Source organism: Protopterus annectens, chromosome 10.part0 (assembly GCF_019279795.1).
Source record: "Protopterus annectens isolate FY-2018-M chromosome 10.part0, PAN1.0, whole genome shotgun sequence".
Taxonomy (NCBI): Eukaryota; Metazoa; Chordata; order Ceratodontiformes; family Protopteridae; genus Protopterus; species Protopterus annectens.
In genome coordinates, this window is record NC_056744.1 from 907,164,674 (window position 1) to 907,186,356 (window position 21,683).

Sequence of the window (21,683 nt, forward strand, 5' to 3'; positions counted from 1 at the left end):
AGCCAAAAATAGAAAATGCCCAACAACCCCCAGTGGTAAGTAAAGAGTATCTCCAAACAAAACCCAGCAACCCCCACTTATAGAGGGGAAGGAGGGAGGGAAAACTGGACTGCAGCAATGTAGATCCTCGAACATCTACATTTATGGTAGGTACAAAACTGTACTATGTTCTTCGTCTCACATTGCTGCAGTCATGACCTGTGGGTAGAATCCCAAAGCAAAGGAAAAGGGAGGCTGGCAAATTACAAGGAATTAGGGGCTGCTAACATGCCCTGTAAAACTGCAGTGGCAAACCCAGCCCTGGACTTGGAATAGAGAGGGAGATGGTAATGCTTAGTGAAAGTGTGTACAGAACTCCAAGTAGCTGCTTCCAAAATATCCTTAGTAGCTACACCCTCAAAAAAGCAGTAGAAGTGGCAGTAGCCCTAGTAGAATGAGGCCTGATCCCAGCAGGGACATCCTTCCCATGATGAGAATAACAAAAGGCAATACAATGACCAATCCACTTTGAAATAGTCTGCTTAGAAACAGCTTTCCCCTGTGAACTCAAGGTAAAAGAAACAAATAACTGTTGAGTCTGTCTGAACTCCTTAGTTCTGTTCAAGTAGTAACGTAACTGCCTATGGATATCCAAAGAATGCAATACTTTTTCCCCTTTATTTTGGGGTTCAGCATAAAAAGTAGGCAAATGAATAGACTGATTCAAGGCCACACTAGAAATCACTTTAGGCATGAAAGTAGGGTTAGTCCGCAAAGAAACTCTATCCTTATGAAATATCAAAAAAGGTTCTACTGCCATGAGAGCCTGTAATTCAGATACCCTCCTGGCAGAGGTAATGGCCAACAAAAAAGCAGTCTTCCAAGACAAAAACTTCAGTTCAGACGTAGCTGCAGGTTCAAAAGGAGGTAAAGTAAGTTTCTCCAAAACAAAATTGAGATCCCAGGAAGGAGTAGGAGCTCTACGTGGGGGTCTTATATTCTTTGCCCCTCTAAGAAATTGTTTGAACAAAGGATGGGAAAATAAAGGAGGGTCACAATCATAGTGAGCAGAAATGGCTGCAGCATGAACCTTCACAGAAGAGAATGACAAACCCTTGTCCAGTAATTCAGTAAGGTACTGTAGAGCAAAACTCAAATTAGGCACCGAAACATCAAAACCCTTTGCAGTGCTCCAAAGAAAAAATATCTTCCATTTATCAGCATAAACTTTTCTAGTGCTAGGCCGCCTAGCTTCCAAAATGACATCTAAAACCTGTTGAGGAAGCTGAGACCCCACCGGCTCCATCACAGAATACGCCAGGCTGTCAGATGGAGGGACTGTACCTGAACATTGAGAAAATGATTGTTTGACTGAGACAACAAATGAGGAATCTGTGGCAGAGGCCAAGGAGGCTCCTGGATTAAACTCCTCAGCAGAGGATACCAATGTTGACGTGGCCAGTCTGGTGCTATCAGAATCATGCAAGGCTTGTCCCGTCTGACTTTCAAGAGTACCTTGGGAAAAAGAGGCAGAGGAGGAAAAGCATAAACGTGAAGGTTGTTCCAACTGAAAGACAGAGCATCCACTTTCCAAGCATCTGGGTGGAACATCTTTGTGCAAAATTTTGGAAGTTGGAAATTGAGTGGGGAAGCGAATAGATCTATGTCTGGAGTTCCCCAAGCCACAGTCAATTGTTTGAAAATCTGAGGATCCAGCTTCCACTCGTGGGGATCCACCATTTGTCTGCTCAAAACATCTGCTAGGGAGTTCTGTACTCAACCTTGCCTGAAGATTGATTCGCAAACCCAGAGCAGTCTCCCATAAAATCATTGCTTGTCTGCAAAGAGGGTAAGAATGGGTACCCCCCTGCTTGTTGATGTACCACATGACTGTTGTGTTGTCTGTTTGTATCAACACCTGTCCTGGCTGAAGGAGTTCCTTGAACGCCATCAAAGCAAATTGAACTGCTAACATCTCCTTCATGTTGATATGCAAATGTAGAAGTTTGGGAGGCCACATGTCTTGTATCCATTTTCCATTGAAGTGTGCTCCCCAAGCCAAGTCCGAGGCATCCGTCGTTAGGATCTGACTCGCCTCTGGTCTGGACACAGAGAGTCCCTTGTTTAGGTGACATTCCTGAGCCCACCAAAGTAATTCTTTCTGGATGCAAGGTATAATCCGAATGACAGTGTCCAAACTGTGGGAGTGCTGAGCCCACACACTTTTGAGATACCATTGAAGCTTCCTCATATGCAGTTTGGCATTGGGAAGTACTAGAATGCAAGATGCCATGAACCCCAAGGCTTGGAGGACTGTCCTTGCAGTCAGCCTGGACATTACTGATAACTGCTGGAAGTAGAGAGGAAGAGTTCTTTGTTTGTCCGGGGTCAGAAATGCCATCTGAGAGGCTGTATTCAGTCTCACACCCAGAAAGCACATGTCCTGAGAGGGCACTAGACTGGACTTTATTTCGTTCACAGTATACCCTAGGCACCTTAAAACTGTCATTACATACTGGAGATGCTGTAGTAATTTGACTTTGTTTTGAGCAAGAATCAGGCAATCGTCCAAATAAGGATAAATTTGTATTCCTCCCTGTCTCAAGAAAGCAATCACAGGAGCCAGAACTTTGTGAACACCCTGGGCAGTAGATAAGCCAAAGGGCAATGCAGAGAATTGATAATGTGAAGTACCAGCCCGAAATCTCAGGAATCTCCTGCAGCTGGGCTTGATAGGGATGTGAAGATAGGCCTCTTTGAGATCCAGGGTTACCATCCAATGATCTTTGCCTATCATAGGCAGAAGTTGTTGTAATGTTAACATCTTGAACTTTGGAATTTCTAGGTAGGTGTTGAGAATGGACAAATCCAGAATTGGCCTCCAAGTGTTTCCTTTCTTTGGTACCAGGAATAGACGGGAATAAAACCCTAGGCCTACTTCTGAAGGAGAGACCACCTGAATCGCCTCCATCTGCAAAAGTAAAGAAATCTGCTCCTGAGCCTCCAGCCTTTGTTGAGGAGGCACATCCGGCATGCCCTTGAAAGGAGGAAAAGTGTGAAAATAAAACTTGTAACCTCGATTTATTATATCCAACACCCATTTGTCTTGGGTGATCAAATTCCAGTTTTCTTTGAAAAGTCCCAACTTTCCTCCTAGAGGAGCTGCCAGTAAGGGAGGGTCTGGCAGCGGAAGATACAGGTCATTGGGTCTGCTTACGAAAGGGCTGACCCCTGCCCTCACCAGAAGACTGTGCAGGAGAACTCCAAGTCCTAGGCCTGAAGGAACCCTGAGCGTGAGCCCTGCCTCTACCCCGTCTAGACCTGCCCTTAGGCTGATAATCCGAAGAAGGATAAGACCATCCCCTAGCAGGCCAATTCCTACTAAACTTAGGGGGCTGCACCTGCAAAAAATCCTTGACCATCTGCATAGACTTAGCCTTATCTTCCATCTTTTTCAAAACTGATTCCACAGGAGGACCAAAAAGAACTTCAGATTGAAGAGGAGCATCCAAAATTCAAGCCTTTACATGTTCTGTCAAATTTTGATCCTTAAGCCAGGCATGCCTACGAATAACTGAACCTGTAGCAGCCACCCTTGCAGAAGCCTGAAGAGCATCAAAACCACACTGCAAAGAATGCTTGCCAACTTGATCTGATGCATGAACCAACTCCTGGAGCTCCTTACACTCTATACCCTCAGATAAAGCATCCACCTTAGATTTCAATTGGCCTAACAAAAAGTTCTGATACTTCAGCATATGAAATTGGCAATTCAAAGCCCTCATAGCTAACATAGAGAAGGTGTACACTTTTTTCCCCCACCTGTCTAATGCCCTAGAATCTCTATCCAAAGGGACTGGATTTTTAGCCACAGAAGCCTTAACCCCCTTAGGGCCTGGAATAATGGTTTCCGGATCAGCCCTAGGACTCTTATACAAGTACTTATGTGCTTCTGGAACTCTGTAATACCTGTCAGGCATAACAGGGGCCGGAGGCAGAGAATCAGGATTAAGGGAAGCTTCAGAAAAAACATCCTGAACAACATCTAAGACAGAAGGAATAGCCAAGGGCTTATGTTGTGGTAGAAACAAAAATTCCCTAAGCCTTTTCCTAGAATCTGAAAAATCTTGACCTTCCCACTTGAAATGCTCCCTCATGGTATGTAAAGTTTCAGAAAAGGAAAAATCTTCTGGAGGAGAAGCAGAAGGACAGGAGTCCTCTGCATCCGAATCAGAATAGGAAGGAAAATCCTGAATTTCTTCAGCTGAGGAATCAGAGTAGTCCGAGGAATGATCCATTCCCTCTAAATCTGCCTCCACCCTAGGCCTCTTCTCTGGGGGGGGGCATAGAACCCCTGATCAAGGTAATCAAGTCCTCCGCCATTTTCAACATATGTTTTTTAGGAACAGGGGCTGGAGAGCTAGAAGAAAGACCAGGTCCAGCAAGACCAGGTTTGGCCTTAGCATGGCCTTTAGCCACTGAAGTAGAAGGCCTAATAACCTTTTGTAAGGATGGAACTACTGAAACCTGAGAAGCACCCTCGGCCTGTCCTGACTCCTGAGAGGCCAACTCCTGTAAAAGTAAAGGTTCCCCCTGGGATTCAGCCAAACCCTCGGCAGGATCCATAGATTCAACCGGAGGCTCCGAGGAACCGGCGTCCGCAACGGACGACTCATCCGGTTTAGATCTCAAGGATTTATCCTTACGCTTCTTAGTGGTAGCGGGTGTCGGAGGATCCGACGGCATGTTATAGTTACACCGCTTACCGAAAACAAGCCTGGCACAGTCTAACCTTCGCTTAATGGTGCGCTTATTAAATCTAGCACAAAAGCGACACCCGACTACGTCGTGCTCAGGCCCTAAGCAAGGAATACAGAGAGAATGATAATCCCTATGAGGTATCTGTTTCCCACAAGAAATGCAATTATTGACTTTTTCTGACATCCGGATAACTGAGGCAAGAAAAAACAAAAATTTCCCCAACGGGGTACTTAGCCCAACTTGGTCTTCTGTCTGAAACTCGGTAAATGAAAATTTCAGAACGCCGAACGGCACTCGCAAACACTGCTTCTGCTTCGAACCACGCGGCAAGAAAGACTGAGGATATGGCGTCGGTCATGCGCTTAAGTACTACTGCGTACTGACGTCAGCCCTAAGCGACAATGACCGACGCCAGCCTAGCCCTTTGGTATTCGGGCCGACCGAGGACAGCGGACTACCCACAGGTCATGACTGCAGCAATGTGAGACGAAGAACATCAGGAAGTTTGAAACTGAACTGAGAAATGGGCTAGAGTGAAAAGCATTTACAACACAAGTTCCATTTGACTCGGAACAAAATTAAGCAATCTCTAAGCAAGTAATGGACAGATATTTGCTACATTGCAATAAAAGGGAACTACATCTTACAGTGAAGCACAGAAGTAAAGTCAAATATTCTTGATGACAGATCTGTAGAACAGAAGACAGACACTACCTCCATATTCTTCAAGGGAAAATTCAAATGTTACTGCTGCCAACAATGAAGCCAGAACTGGGGTGATGAGAGGTCAAAGAAATACAAGCTATGGTTAATGTGAAGAAAAGCAAGGAGCCAGATGCAAGCCGCATACACACAAGTAACTGATTATGAAATCTTGACAAAAGAAAAGCCCAAACTATGAAAACAACTTTGGACTAGTGTTGACTACCTCAGAAGTCAGAGAAATAGCCTTAAAATACAGAAATAGAAATTAATCTAAACACAATGCTAACACTGACTTCTGGGCAGAATACTAAGGGAAAACTTCTGTCCAAGATAAAACACTAAGAAGCCCGAGTTCCAGATAAAGATAGAATTGCATCTGAAAACCTCTTGAATAAACTCAGAAATTAGCAAGGGAATACTGTACAGAAAGGCACAAATGCTAATAAATTGAGAAAATCAGGTACCAGACCAGGAAACTAGTAACCTTAAACTCAAGGACTAATAGGCTGGACATGACCAAGAATGTCCAACCAAAAATGAAACACTGGCAATTGGTTCAAACAAAAAAGCAGTAGACTCCAGACGAAATTAGTTCTGAAGAAGTTCAAGTTAATATACTGGATGAAAAGCGCATTCTTTTATCCATTAAATAAACTTATTTCATCTGGAGTCTACCGTTTTATTTGCCTGAACCAGTTGCCAGTGTTCATTTATGACCAAGAGTGTAAAAGAGCAGAAAGAGCCATAAATCAAATAATGTACTAGAGAATACCCTATATAACTATCAAGAAAGAAGAAGAAAAAATGATAGCCTGAGTAAACCAAATGATGTGCCACTACTGATCTGCAGCAAAAAAGAACTGGAGGGTTTCCTACTGAGCAAAGGGTTGTGGGTAAAAGTGAGGAGTTTGACAGCCTGGGAAAGTTTTGGGGGGCTGAGCTGACTTCCTGCTGCCCTTAATTCCTACAGGTAGAGGAAGGTGGAACAATCTAATAACATCTGATGTTAAACTACTAGATAGGAAAGAAGGATAAGTTTGGTGTGTCATTTCTTGAAGAGTTGATTTGGTCTACAGGAGACAACGTTAGACAGTGCTTTGAAAAACTGCAAGCACGGAAACTGTCTAAAGTCTATCCACCTATTACTGCTTTACTGTGAGAAGCTGATACCAACATTTCATATCTTTACCTTCTTAAGTTACTGCTGAGAATGGAGAGACAGTGCATTATGCAGTTATTTACTTAATTAAGGTGTGTTTGTTAACAAGGTAATGCACACCTTTCTGTTTTCATATGTATCCATCAAACAGTGATTTTTTAAATGGCCTATGTAGCACCAAGCAGTATGTAAGATGTAAGCTGTGAACTTTCAGACACAGATCAACAGGATGTAACTCACTGGCACAATCGGGCCTCTTTAAATTTATTACCATGCATGTCATTATGTAAAAGTATATAATTATCAAATACAGAGTAATTCAAATGTGAACTGGTACTAGTGCCTTGACTGTGAACTGGTACTAGTGCCTTGACTTGACTTGGACATTATTCTATGTCACAGAAATCTGTACTGATTGGAAAAGCTAGCTACACTTTCAGCACAGATGAAATTTGGTGTGCCGAGCTCTTTTTGAATAGCACATACCCTGTGGTAGAAAGATTATCATTAATAAATTCAAAAGGTATGACAGCATCAAGATATTGTGCTGGAAACATGGGATGGATTCTTTGAAGGACACAAAAATTGTCCCCCAAAATGTAATATGGAAGGTTTTCATCTTTTTATTCAGAAACATCCACTTTAACTGAAGCAGCCAAACAAAATAACCAACTGCTTTTAATTAAGGAAAACCAAAACCCTTTAAAATATCTGCTGACAGTTTACAGCTTCAAACATACGACAAGATAAAGAAGATACTGTTAGTGAAGACCTAGATGGTCAAAGGTGCTTATGCAAGAAACGTAGGAAATTTCCTTGCAATCACTTTATTCCAAGAAATTATTTCCACCTCTCACAATGATTTTAAATATTAGACATTAAACTGACAAGTGCAATACAGAATTTTCTAAATTTCTTACCAAATCTGGCTTAAGTCTGAAAACCAGTGGTAGGGAGTAAAAGAAAGAGTACAGTGTTGTCAGTACTGAAGAGCTCCAAGACTGCAAAACCTCTCGACTCCTAGGAATGCGATGGATGGTGAACTGTAAGACAATATACAATGATTAATGCAAAAAGTGTTCATAACTTACGGCTTGAAAATGTCTTTATATACAATATAAATGTTAATTTGAAAAAAAAAAAGATTAGACTTTTTTACTTTACTTGTCTATCTAAACGAAGTTGGGGTATTTTTTCACAATACCCCAAAACTACTCAAACTGATAATTATTACCTTTCATGTTAGTACATATGAATCCACAATAAGCCAAATGAAACAGCATCCAGATCTTCTACCTACTTAATTCTACAAATCCAGCAAGTACTTCAAGGAAAGTAATTAAATACCCTTGCACAATTATCTTACCACTATTTTACAAGAAAAACACATTCAAACAAATTCAAAACTAAAGAACCTTGAATCCTTGCGGTCTCAATCACAAGCCAATATATCTGGCACAGAGAAGGTTGTCTGCACAAACACTATGAACACCACACCTCTACCACTACCCAGATCTGTACAACACACTGCTACATATAGTACAGTTTTGTACCTACCATAAATGTAGATGTTCGAGTGTTCACCCTGCTTCAGTCATCACACTTGGGTTATCCTGCCATCAGGCGGTCTCGCAGTCGGCCCAAATTCCAAAGTCTTGGTCCGGCGTCAGTTGCTGTCACTTCTTCCCTGACGTCAGTGTGCTAGGGGTATACAAGAGGCATCCGACGCCATTTTCTTCAGTTTCTCTTGCCCCAGATGTCAGGTGCCCCCAAAAGGTAGGCAAAATATATATATATATATATATATATATGGCTATATAAAAATAAAACAAAACCCTAAGGTACAAGCAAATACACCACAGAGGTAGAATAGGATAAAGTGGTAGAGATAAGTTCAGCTAGTTCAGAGGGGATGGAGGGAGGGTAACCTGGACTGCAGCAGGGTGAACACTCGAACATCTACATTTATGGTAGGTACAAAACTGTACTATGTTCATCGTGTTACCCTGCTGCAGTCATCACACTTGGGTTGAATCCCAAAGCTAAGGAGGGGAGATGGAGTCAAACAGGGTTAGAAGAAGCTAGTAGGCCCTACAAAACTGCAGTGGCAAAACCAGCTCTAGTCTTAGAGTAAAGAGGTAAGTGATAGTGTTTGGTGAAGGTGTGCACTGAACTCCAAGTAGCAGCTTCCAGAATATCCTTGGTTGGCACTCCCCTGAGAAAGGCTGCTGATGTAGCTGTAGCCCTGGTGGAGTGGGGCCTAATGTTAGCAGGTACTGGTTTCCCATGATGTGTGTAGCAGAAACGTATGCAATGTCCTATCCATTTAGAAATGGTCTGCTTTGAGATAGCTTTTCCTTGTGATCCTGTAGCATAGGCTACAAAGAGCTGGTCAGTTTTTCTGAAAGCCTTAGTTTTATCCAAGTAGTAACGTAATCGTCTGTGAATGTCCAAAGAGTGCAGGAGTTTTTCTCCTGTGTTCTGGGGATTTGGGAAGAAGGTGGGCAAGTGAATGGTTTGGTTTAGGGCCACACTGGATACCACCTTTGGCATAAAGGAAGGATTAGTTCATAGAGAAACTCTGTCTTGATGAAAAATGATGAAAGGTTCCACTGCCATTAGTGCCTGTAGCTCTGAGACTCTTCTAGCTGAGGTTATTGCTAGTAGTAGGGCAGTTTTCCATGAAAGAAATTTTAAATCAGTTGAAAAAGCTGGTTCAAAGGGCGGCATTGTAAGCTTTTCCAGGACAAAGTTGAGATCCCAAGTAGGTGTTGGAGCTCTCCTTGGCGGTCTTAAGTTCTTAGCCCCTCTGAGGTACTGTCTTAGGAGTGGATGTGAAAATAAAGGAGGATCCATGCTGTAATGAGCTGAAATTGCTGAGGCGTGGATCTTAATAGATGAAAAGGAAAGTCCTTTGTGTAACATCACAGTTAAATATCGTAGAATCCGAGGAATGTTCGACTCCAGGGGATTTAGGCCTTTAGCCTGGTTCTAGGCGCAAAATCTTTTCCATTTGTCTGAATAGGTTTTCCTGGTGCTGGGCCTCCTGGCCTCCAGAATGACATCCATAACAGCTTTGGATAAAGGTGTTGGCTGGTTGTTTAGGTAACTTGCCATGCAGCCAGGTTTAAAGTCTTGAGCTGGCTGTGTAGAATCAGATCGTCTCGCTGGGTGAGCAGGTGAGGAATTTGTGGCAAAATCCATGGTGGGCCCTGGGTCATGGTCCTTAAAATTGGATACCAATGTTGGCGTGGCCAGTCTGGTGCAACGAGAATCATTTGTGGCCTCCCTAATCTGACTTTCAGCAGTACCTTTGCTAGAAGAGGCAGTGGAGGGAAGGCATACACTGTTAATGTTTTCCAACTGAATGAGAGGGCGTCCACTTTCCAAGCTAGTGGATGGAAGGTCCTTGTGCAAAATTTTTGAAGTTGGTGGTTGTGGGGGCTTGAAAACAGATCTATGTCTTTTTTTTTTTTTTTTTTTTTTTTTGAGCTATCATTGCAAATACATGTGGATCTAGTTTCCATTCGTGTGGGTCCATGATGTTTCTGCTTAGGTCGTCTGCCAATGTGTTTTTCTTTCCTGGCAGGAATTGTGCTTGTAATTGAACCTGGTAAGACAATGCAGTGTTCCACAAGGTCATTGCTTGCCTGCATAGAGGGTAGGAATGTGTGCCCCCTTGCTTGTTTATGTACCACATAACTGTGGTGTTGTCTGTCCTTAGTAGTAGTTGTCCTGGGTGTAGAAGGTCCTTGAAAGCTGTTAGGGCATTCTGCACTGCTAGCATTTCTTTTTGATTGATATGCAGGTGTCTCTGATCTGTAGTCCATTTGCCCTGAATGCACTGTCCTGCCATGTGTGCTCCCCAGGCATAGTCCGATGCATCCGTTGTCATAGTTTGCCTGGCTGTGGGTAAGGTGAAAGGCTGACCCTTGTTGAGGTGACATGCCTGTGCCCACCATAGAAACTCCTGTTGAAGGCAGGGAATGAGTGGAATCATTATTTCCAAGCTGTGGCTGTGCTGAGTCCATACACTTTTCAGGTACCACTGTAATTTCCTCATATGCAGTTTTGCAAATGGTATTAGTAGTATGCAAGATGCCATGAATCCCAAGGCCTGCATAATTTTTCTTGCAGGGAGTTGGGTCTTTGTTGCCATTATTTTGAAATATTGAAACAGCTGTCGGTGTTTGTCTGGCGTGAGATAAGTCATCTGGGCCGTTGTATTCAAGCTGGCACCCAGGAATATTATGTTTTGAGAGGGCACTAGTTTTGATTTCTTTTCATTTACTGTGTACCCTAGGCAACTTAGAAGGTGCTTGACAAATACCAGATGCTGTAAAAAAATGTCCTTGCTTTCTGCTTGAATAAGACAGTCGTCCAGGTATGGGTATATTTGAATTCCTCTTTGTCTGCAGTATGCAATTACTGGTGCCAGGCATTTTGTGAAGATCCTGGGCGCAGTAGATAAGCCAAAGGGCAGTGCAGAGAATTGATAATGCGTTGAACCTGCAACATGCAGGTATGCCTCCTTGAGGTCCAAAGTGACTAGCCAAGCATTCTTGCTCAGCATGGGAGGAAGGTGCTGTAGTGTTAGCATCTTGAATTTTGGTACTTGCAGATAAGTGTTCAGAATTGAAAGATCCAGAATGGGTCTCTATGCTTTGTCCTTTCTTGGAACTAGGAAGAGTCTTGAGTAAAATCCTTGTCCTTGCTCCTGTGAAGGTACCTGTTGAATGGCTCTCATGTTCATGAGAGCTGCAATTTGTTTTTGTGCCTCTGTCCATTGATTTGGTGGCAGGTTTGGCATTCCTTTGATCCTTGGTAAGGTATGAAAGTGGAATCTGTATCCTTGAGAGACAATGTTTAGAACCCATTTGTCTTTTGTGATGATGTGCCAGTTGTCTGCAAAAAATGCTAGTTTTCCTCCCAAGGGTGTTGCCAGGAGAGATTTGCTTGGTAGTTTGAGGATAGAGTCATTGTGTCTGCCTTCTGCTAGCTTGGGGCCTGTCTTCTCCTCCTTTCTGGGTAGCAGAACCCCATTGGCGAGGTTTGTAAGGGCCCTGTGACTGACCTCTGCCCCTTGGGCATCTGTATTTGCCCCTTTGTGATCTGTCTGAAGCTGGAAAGGACCAATTTTTTTTGGCCAATTTCTGCTGAAGCGAGAGGGTTGTACCTGCAAGAAATCCTTGACCGTTTGCATAGATTTAGACCTATCCACCACTTTCTTTAAAACCTCTTCTGCTTTGACACCAAATACATCTTGTTGTAAAGGTGCATCTAACAATTTTGCTTTAACATGGTCAGGGAGGGTTTGCTCTTTTAACCAAGCATGTCTACGAATGACAGACCCAGTAACAGCTGCTCTACAAGAAGCTTCCAATGAATCAAATCCGCATTGTAAAGTATGCTTGCCCACCTGTTCAGCTGCATGCAACAGATCCTGCATTTCCTTGAATTCAGGCTGTTCTGAGTGCGTGCTCATTTTTTGTTTTAACTGAGACATCAGGAATTGTTGATATTTCAACATGCGAATCTGGCAATTTAATGCTCTCATAGCCAGAGTAGCTGAGGTGTATATTTTCTTTCCCCATCTATCTAGGGCTCTGGAATCTCTTTCAGAGGGCACAGGATTTTTAGCCATAGAAGCTTGTGCTCCCTTAGGACCCTGGGAAATGGTTTCTGGGTCAGCTATAGGGCTTTTTTATAAAGGAATTTGTGTGAGTCGGGTACTCTGTAGTATCTGTCTGGTTTGGCTGGAGCAGGAGGTAGAGTCTGGATTTAAACTAGACTACAAGTAGACATCATCCACAATATCTAAAACAGGAGGGATAGCAAGAGGTCTGTGCTAGGGTAATAAAAGGAACTCTCGGAGCCTTTTCGTAGAATCTGAGTAATCCTGGCCTTCCCAGTGGAAATGTTCCCTCATGGTATGTAATGTTTCCCCAAAGGAGTAGTCTTCAGGGGGAGATGCTGAGGGAATAGAGTCTTCAGCATCAGAATCCTCATAATGTGGAAAAGTGTAATCCTGTTCCTCAGAAGAATCTGAAGAGAGGGAAACCTGGTCAGAGGATGCATAATCCTCCTCTTGTCTTGGTCTTTTATCAGGAGGGGGATGGGAACCCCTGATAAGGGTAATTAAATCTTCAGCCATCTTAAGCATCTGTTTCTTAGGCATGGGGCCTTAACCTGTAGACTGAACAGTTTTCTTAGACTTTAAAGGAGTTTTAAGCTTAGTATAAGATTTAATGGTGAGTGTAGTCGGTCTGAAGACACTTTCTGCAACTGAAGGTGTTTCCTCTGCACCGGTGTCTAATTCTGCTCCGGTGTCGGTAGATGGCTGCGTCGGCCTAGTAGACTCCGCATGGGAGTCGGCAGCTGTCTGGGGTTCCAGCTCTGCGGTCATCAGGGACTGTGTAGGCGCCTCACTGAAAACTGGAGAACCGGCGACAAGCCCAGCTGAGGCCTTGGGGTCTGGCTTATTCCTAGGCTGCCTGTCCTTATCCTTGCGTTTTTTTATGAATTGCAGTCGTCGGCTGCTCCGACGGCATGATATAATTAAATTTCCTACCAAAGTAATGCCGTGCGAAGTCAAAACAGAGTTTGATAGTGCGTTTATTAAACCTAGCACAAAACCGACAACCTGTGACGTCGTGGTCTGGGCCTAAGCAAGGAATACAATAGGAATGGAAGTCCTTATGAGGTATTTGCTTCCCACAAGAAATGCAATTGTTAACTTTTTCTGACATCGGACTGAGGCAAGAAAATGTACCCCAATGGGGTACTTAGCTTTATTGAATACTTTGGACTGAAATTCAAATCGAATCTCAGGTGTCGGCCGACCGGCACTTGCGAACTGCTTCTGCTTCGGGCACCGCACGGCAAGAAAGACTGGAGAAAATGGTGTCAGATGCCTCTTATATACCCCTGGTGCACTGACATCAGGGAAGAAGCGACAGCAACCGACGCCGGACCAAGACTTTGGAATTCGGGCCGACTGCGGGACCACCTGACGGCAGGATAACCCAAGTGTGATAACTGCAGCAGGGTAACACGATGAACATGTGGGGGTTCTCAGCAAAAATATATCCAAACATAAGAGACCTCCGAAGCAAAAACACACATGGACATCACAACCCACAGCACCAAGCATCACACATACTACACACGTCTGTGTCTCATAGGCTCTAAGGCCCAGTCACAAACCCAACATACTAGTCACAGGAAACTCTATTGTGAAACACACAGATGTGCCCTTCACCAGGCTAGACAAGGAGAAAGTCGCAGTAATTTGCTTGCCAGGTGCTAAAATCTGCCATATCATGCACACAGTCAAGTCTCTTAACAAACGGTACTGTTATGACTTTGTCATAGTCCATGTTGGTGTGAATGACTTGAGATGTACCTCTCTGGACTATATGAAGAGAGACATGACTAAGCTCACTGAATGTGTGCCCCAGGCAGGTATGTCCCTAGCATTAAGCAACATCCTACCATCACCAAGAATGATGCCTCAATACAAACAGAAAATGACTGACTAACAATTGGCTTAGTTTCTGGTGTCATTCCAGGGGGATCCAGTACCTGACAACCTGGGAGGACATGATTGACAGAGCATGATGCTTTGCCAGAGACTGTCTTCATCTGTCTCCACTGCGCTTCAAGGCTTCTGGCAAAGGCTCTTGCCTCCCCCATAGTGCTTTTTTAGGCGAAGTCATGAGCACAAAATTACCAACATGAAATAGTCTTCTAAATGAAATTTAAAGGTAATGCTGCTAAACACTTGGAGTCTTAGCACGAAACTGCGCTCATTGCAAGCATTCCTTGCCCTGAAGGATGCTGACATTTGTGCAGTCACTGAAACCTGGTTTAAAGCTGTGGAGAGCACCCCAGCCTTACCAAGTTACTCGTCCTACCATTCAGATCTCAAACACAGGGCTACAAAGCCAAAGGAGGTGGAGTTTCAATATTTATCAAAGACATACACACCTCCAGGCTGGTCAAATGACATGACGCACAGGAGACACTCCAAGTGCAGTTAACTGTTGACAAAACAGCTATGCAAATCATAGCTAGCTACAGACCCCCAACCATGACTCAGGATGCCCACTTCACCTATCTGGACTTACTTGAATCCATCAAGATTTAACCCTCTACCCATATCCTGGATGACTTTAACTACCCAACCATAGAGTGGAAGACCTATTCTAGCCCACACATGACCACCCAGAGATACCTCGACTTCGTTAACACCAATGTACTAGATCAGCTGGTAGACACCCCTATGAGAGGTGAAAATATCCTGGACCTGGTCCTAACCAACATGAGCAGCCACAGTAGCACACCTACAGTGTCATCCTCCTTGGTAAGATCCAACCATAAAGCAATCACTTTTAAAGTCACCATCTCCCGTGACCCCCCCCCCCTTGTCAGGGTCAAATTTTCCAAAGTTGACTACAATGACCTCACAACAGATATAAGGAGCTTCACAGCCATCGTCCCTTCAGTTGGAACTAGCACTAATGTCCAAGCCTACACCAAAAAAAGTACAGTTTTGTACCTACCATAAATGTAGATGTCCGATAGATATGCAACTGCAGTCCTGACATATGGGTTGTCCTGCCTCAGGCACCCCTTCGGTTGGCTGGATTCCAAAGTCCGGGTCCGGCGTCGGCTGATGTCGCCTCTTCCCCGACATCAGAGCGGCTGTGGTACAAAAGCATCAGCCGGCGCCATCTTCTTCAGTGTTTCTTGCCCCAGATGCCAGGTGCCCTCCAAGGAAGGCTAAATTTAGAGAATGGATAAAAATTCCAGACATGCACAACAGTAATAAACAGATACACCATAACAGATATCCCCAGCTAACTTGGAAAAGGGGGAGAGTGGACCCTAAAAAAGAGAATTACAGAGGGGTAGGAGGGAGAGAAAACCTGACTGCAGTTGCATATCTATCGGACATCTACATTTATGGTAGGTACAAAACTGTACTATGTCCTTCAAGAATGCAACTGCAGTCCTGACATATGGGTTGAATACCATAGCCAAGCTGGGGGTGGTAGGATCTAAGATAAGGATGGTGTAGCTAAAATGCCCTGCAGGACTGCAGAAGCAAAGCCTGCTCGGGATCTGGAATATAAAGGCAGGTTGTAATGTTTGGAAAATGTATGCACGGAGCTCCATGTAGCAGCTTCTAGAATGTCCTTTGTAGCCACCCCTCTTAGAAAGGCTGTGGAGGTGGCTGTAGCTCTGGTGGAGTGTGGCCTGATATTTGCTGGCACACCTTTTCCATGGAAAGAGTAGCAGAATCTGATGCAGTTTCCAATTCATTTTGAAATCGTTTGTTTGAAAATTGCCTTTCCTTGTACTCCAGCAGCGTAAGCTACAAATAGTTGGTCAGACTTTCTGTTGGCCTTTGTTCTGTCCAAGTAGTAGTGCAATTGCCTATGTCCAAAGTGTGCAGAAGCTTTTCTCCTTTATTTTGAGGATTGGGAAAGAAAGTAGGCAGGTGAATTGCTTGATTTAGAGAAACCCTGGATATCACTTTTGGCATGAATGAAGGATTGGTCCTTAAAGAGACTGTCCTGATGGAAAATGAGAAATGGAGGTACTGCCATGAGGGCCTGTATCTCCGAGACTCTTCTTGCTGAAGTAATTGCCAACAGGAAAACTGTTTTCCAGGAGAGAAATTGCAATTCTGAAGATGCTGCTGGCTCAAAAGGAGGAAGAGTTAATTTTTCCAAGACGAAGTTGAGGTCCCATGCAGGCACTGGTGGTTTTCTTGGAGGTTTAATATTCTTTATCCCTCTTAGAAACTGTCTTAGCAAAGGATGTGAAAACACAGGTGGATCACAGTTGTATTTTGCTGAAATTGCTGAAGCGTGTATTTTTATGGAAGAATATGAAAGGCCATTGTGAAGCATTTCTGCCAAGTATTCTAGTATCTGGGGGATGCTCATTACTGCTGCATCCTGACCCTTGTTGGCATTCCAGATGTTGAATCTCTTCCATTTGGCTGAATAAGTTTTCCTGGTGGAAGGCCTGCGTGCTTCCAGTAAGATCTCTTGAACTTTTTGAGAGAGAGAGAGAGAGAGAGAGAGATATGGGGAGAAGTCATGGAACCCTCCAAGCTGTCAGTTGCAATGTTTGCAGGTTGGGATGTACAGTCTTGAAATTGTGCTGAGTTATAAGCAGAGACCATTGAGGCAGGAGCCACGGCTTGGTGCGAGTTATGCTCCTTAGTAATGGATACCAGTGCTGTCTTGGCCAGTCTGGAGCTATCAAAATGCCTTTCGGTTGTTCTGCTTTGATCTTCAGTAACACCTTGGCCATTAATGGTAGAGGTGGAAATGCATAGATTGTTAGAGAATTCCAGCTGAAGGAGAGAGCATCCATTCTCCAGGCTTGAGGATGGTGTGTCCTTGAGCAGAACTTCTTCAGATGATGACTGAGGTGTGAGGCAAAGAGATCTATGTCCGGCCTTCCCCATGCATGAGTTATTTGTGAAAAAATGTCTGGGTGCAACATCCATTCGTGCGGGTCCATAATGTTTCTGCTTAGACTGTCCGCCAGAACATTGTCCTTCCCTGGGACAAACTGGGATTGCAACTGTATGTTCAGTTTCAGGGACTTTTCCCAAAGAGTCATTGTTAGTCTGCAGAGGGGGTAAGAATGGGTGCCTCCCTGCTTGTTTATGTACCACATAACAGTGGTGTTGTCTGTCTTTATTAGCAGATGACCTTGCTGAAGAAATTTTCTGAAGGCCTCGATTGCATGAATCACTGCCAACATCTCTTTTTGATTGATGTGCAGATGCAATTCTCGGGGTGCCCATTGCCCTTGAATGCATCTGCCCTCCATGTGCGCCCCCCATCCATGATCTGAGGCGCCTGTTGTAATGGTTTGGCTTGCTTGAGGTTTGTTGAAAGACATGCCTTTGTTTAGCTGGCTTGCTTGCGCCCACCACAAAAATTCCTTTTGTAGACATGGAATGAGTGGAATAATTGCTTCTAAGTTGTGGCTGTGTTGAGACCATAAACTTTTTAGGTACCATTGTAGTTTTCTCATGTGTAGTCTTGCCTGTGGAATCAGAAGAATGCAAGATGCCATGAAACCCAGGGCCTGCAGGATTTTCCTTGCAGTCATCTGGGTGTGCTTTGCTAGGCTTTTGAAGTAATCTGGTAATTGTTCTTGTTTTTCTTCTGTGAGGAAAGCCATTTGTGAGTTTGTGTCCAGTTTGGCTCCTAGAAAAATTATTTGTTGGGATGGCAGTAGTCTTGATTTTTGAATGTTGACTGTGTATCCCAAAGCCTGTAGTAAGTGAATGACATAGTCCAAGTTTCTTATCTAGGCTTGCTTGCTGTCCGCTTGTATAAGGCAGTCGTCCAGGTAAGGGTATATTTGTATCCCCTGGAGTCTGCAATGTGCAATTACTGATGCCAGGCATTTTGTGAATACTCTGGGCACAGTAGATAAGCCAAAAGGCAATGCTGAGAATTGATAATGCTCTGACCCTGCAAGAAATCTGAGGTATCTTCTGCAGCTGTGTCTGATTGGGACATGCAGGTATGCCTCCTTGAGGTCCAGAGTAAACAGCCAAAACCCCTTGCCCAGCATGGGAAGAAGTTGCTGTAACGTCAGCATTTTGAATTTTGGCACAATGAGAAAAGTGTTTAGAGCGGACAAGTCCAGTATAGGTCTCCATTGCTTTTCTTTTCTTGGAACAAGGAACAGTCTTGAGTAGAATCCCTGGCCTTGTTCCTGAGGAGGAACCCTTTCTATTGCTTTGATTTGTAGCAGCTTTGAAACCTGTACGAGTGCCTCTGCCCTTTGATTTTGTGGCAGGTTTGGCATGCCTTGTCTTGCTGGTAAGGTATGGAAGTGGAACCTGTAACCTTTGCCTATTATGTCCAAAATCCATTTGTCCTTTGTAAAAACGTGCCAATTCTTTGAAAATAAAGATAATTTTCCACCTAAAGGTGCTTCTCTTTGAGCCTTGGTCGGCGGTGTCAAAGTAAAGTCATTGTGATTGTCCCTGTGGGGCAGTAGAAGTCCCTGCGCCACTTCTCTGATTAGTTGGTTGCCATTGGCGGCCTCTGTAGGAGCCTCGGTATTGCCCTCTATCTCGAGCACGCCTGAATTTTCCCCTTTGGAACTTGTCAGTGTCTGGAAAGGACCAATTCTTCGAAGGCCAATTCCTACTGAACATTGGTGGCTGAACCTGGAGGAAATCTTTGACTGTTTATACTGATTTAGCCTTTTCCTCAATTGATTTCAACACACCCTGTGCATTAGCACCAAATAGCTTGTCTTTTTCCAGAGGTGCATCTAGAAGCTTTACTTTAACATGATCTGGCAATGTTTGTTCTTTCAACCAAGCATGTCTACGTACGACGGCCCCTGTCATAGCTGCCCTACATGAAGCTTCCAATGCATCATAACCACACTGAAGAAAATGATTGCTAACCTGCTGGGTATTATGAACCAAATCCTGCAAGGCCTTTCTATCTAAAGGCTCAGGAGAGGCTAACTTTTTCTGCAAATCATCCATCAAATAATCCTTATACTGAAACATATGAAGATAGTTAAGTGCCCTCATGGCAAGGGTGGATGAGGTATAAACTTTTTTACCCCACCTCTCCAGGGACCTAGATTCCCTGTCCGCGGGCAAAGGATTTTTGGCCGTGGAAGTGGCCACACCTTTGGGCCCCTGAGAAATAGTTTCTAGATCAACAGAGTGGGCCTTAAAGAGATGTTTATGAGTTTCAGGATCCCTGTAATATCTGTCTGGCTTGACAGGGGCAGGAGGGAGAGAATCAGGAGAAGTACTGGAGTCTGAGAACACATCATCCAATACATCTAACACTGGGGGTATAGCTAAAGGCCTGTGCTGGGGTAACTTAAGGAAGGTCCGAAGCCTTTTCCTGGAGTCGGAGAAATCCTGGCCCTGCCACTGAAAATGCTCTCTCATGGAGTGGAGAATTTCCCCGAAAGAAATATCCTCAGCAGGAGAGGCAGAGGGAATGGATTCATCAGCATCAGAATCCTCGTAGGCCGGGAAGGATTCTTCCTGGGAATCTGAAAGGCCTGACTCACCAGAGGCTTCATCTGAGGAAAGGGTATCTGTCTGCTCAACCCTAGGCCTTTTGTCTGAATGCGGCTGAGAACCTCTGTCTGGATGAGCCTGAGAGCCCCTGATTAAAGAAATTAGATCTGCAGCTAAAGTCATGATCTGTTTATCAGAAGTGGGACCCTGAGAAAAAGATTTAGGAGGGTGAGACTTAGCCTGGCTGGCAGCCTTAGCACGTGTGTAGGCCTTGATGGACATAGACACAGGAGGCCTAGCTGCCCCATGTGCTGGAGTAACTTTGTCCACCGGTATGGTGTCAGGCAAATCTTGGGCTTCGGTTTCAGGAGGAAAATCAACAACCGGCACCGGGGTAGCCTCCGGGACCGAAGTGTGCGGTAAAGCGGTGTCGTCGGCCTGGAGCGGTTGAATTACCGCCTCCGAAGAGACTGATGCACTCGCGGTAGGCTTTAGCGTGGTGTCGGTGGAAGTCGCGGGCCACGAATGTCAGTCCCGGTCCTTCCGTTTTTTGGAAATATGTGCTGTCGGTAGTTCCGACGGCATGATATAGGAGTAATTTTCTCCAAAAAAGTCTTCAGCAAATTCTGCCCGGCGCCTAAGTGTGCGCTTATTGAAGCAAGCACAGGCAGCACAGGCCGAGACGTCATGGTCTGGGCCGAGGCAGGGAAGGCAGTAAGAGTGGAAGTCCTTATGAGGTATTTGTTTACCACAAGACAAGCAATTATTAACTTTTGCGGTTTTATCTGACATCGGCTGAGGCAAGAAAAGGTTCCCCAACGGGGTACTTAGCTTTTTGATGACTTCGGATCTGAAAACACAGGAGCTGGCTGACCGGCACTTGCGAACTGCTTCTGCTTCGGGCACCGCGCGGCAAGAAAGACTGAAGAAGATGGCGCCGGCTGATGCTTTTATACCCCAGCCGCTCTGACGTCGGGGAAGAGGCGACATCAGCCGACGCCGGACCCGGACTTTGGAATCTGGCCGACCGAAGGGCTGCCTGAGGCAGGACAACCCATATGTCAGGACTTCAGTTGCATTCTTGAAGGACATCTATATGAGCACCTACACAGCCGTATGGACTCCGTAATACCTGACATCACCAAATCATCTTCCTCAAGGAAGAGTAAACCTGTCTGGTGGACAGTAGCAATAAACTCTATAATAAACTCTATAATAAAAGGAAAAACATTGCTGTCCAGGACCTAGAAGGAGCAGGTGCCAAGTTGGAAGCAATCTCTCCTTTGTCTGAACAAACAAATAAGGTCATTTGTGAAATCCTCTATGGCTAACTTCGAGTCCAAACTGGACACATCCACTTAGGACAATCATAAGGCCTTCTTCACATATGTCTGCAATCTCAAAGGCAACACCCAAATCTGCTCTGAACTAGTGGTCATTAACACCACATACACAAACGCCATAGATATAGCCAACCTGCTGGCAGACCGGTTCAGTGAAAACTTCACCCCCCCCCCATCTGTAAACCAGGACATCCCCAGCAGCTGCCCCCCTCCCTTCATCACCAAGGGGCAGGTCTTTAATGCCCTCTCAAAGAAAAAAAATACAGTCTCCATGGGACCTGATAACATCCCTGGCTGTATCCTACATGAGCTCAAGCATAAGCTCTCAGCTCCTTTAGGCACCCTATTCAACCAATGGCTGAGCACCGGCTTTATCCCAGCTGAATGGAGGACAGCCACTGTCATCCCTCTACACAAATGTGGAGCGTCCACTGACCCAGGCAATTATACGCCAATCAGCCTAACTAGCCTGATATGCAAGGCCATGGAACGCATTAAAATGGAGCTTATAAACAAAGACATTGACAACCTCCAAATGCTTGACACCACACAGTCTGGTTTTCTCAAAGGGAGATCATGTCTGTTAAACTTGGTCTACTTCTTCAAAACAGCCACCAAAGCCATGGACGAGGGGAAGACGGTGCACATTGCCTACCTTGACCTAGCCAAAGCCTTCGACACTATGCCCTACTCG

At 44.6% G+C, this 21,683-nt stretch overlaps 1 protein-coding gene across 2 annotated transcripts in view; it reads right to left on the reverse strand.

The window, feature by feature from the left end:
* ALG14 (ALG14 UDP-N-acetylglucosaminyltransferase subunit) overlaps positions 1-21,683 on the reverse strand; it is a 1,195,903-nt gene that overhangs the window by 502,701 nt on the left and 671,519 nt on the right. For both annotated transcript variants that reach the window (XM_044085698.1, XM_044085699.1), the window contains exon 3: positions 7,525-7,647. In XM_044085698.1, the coding sequence (XP_043941633.1) occupies positions 7,525-7,647 (123 nt within the window). The remainder of the gene's footprint in view (positions 1-7,524; positions 7,648-21,683) is intronic.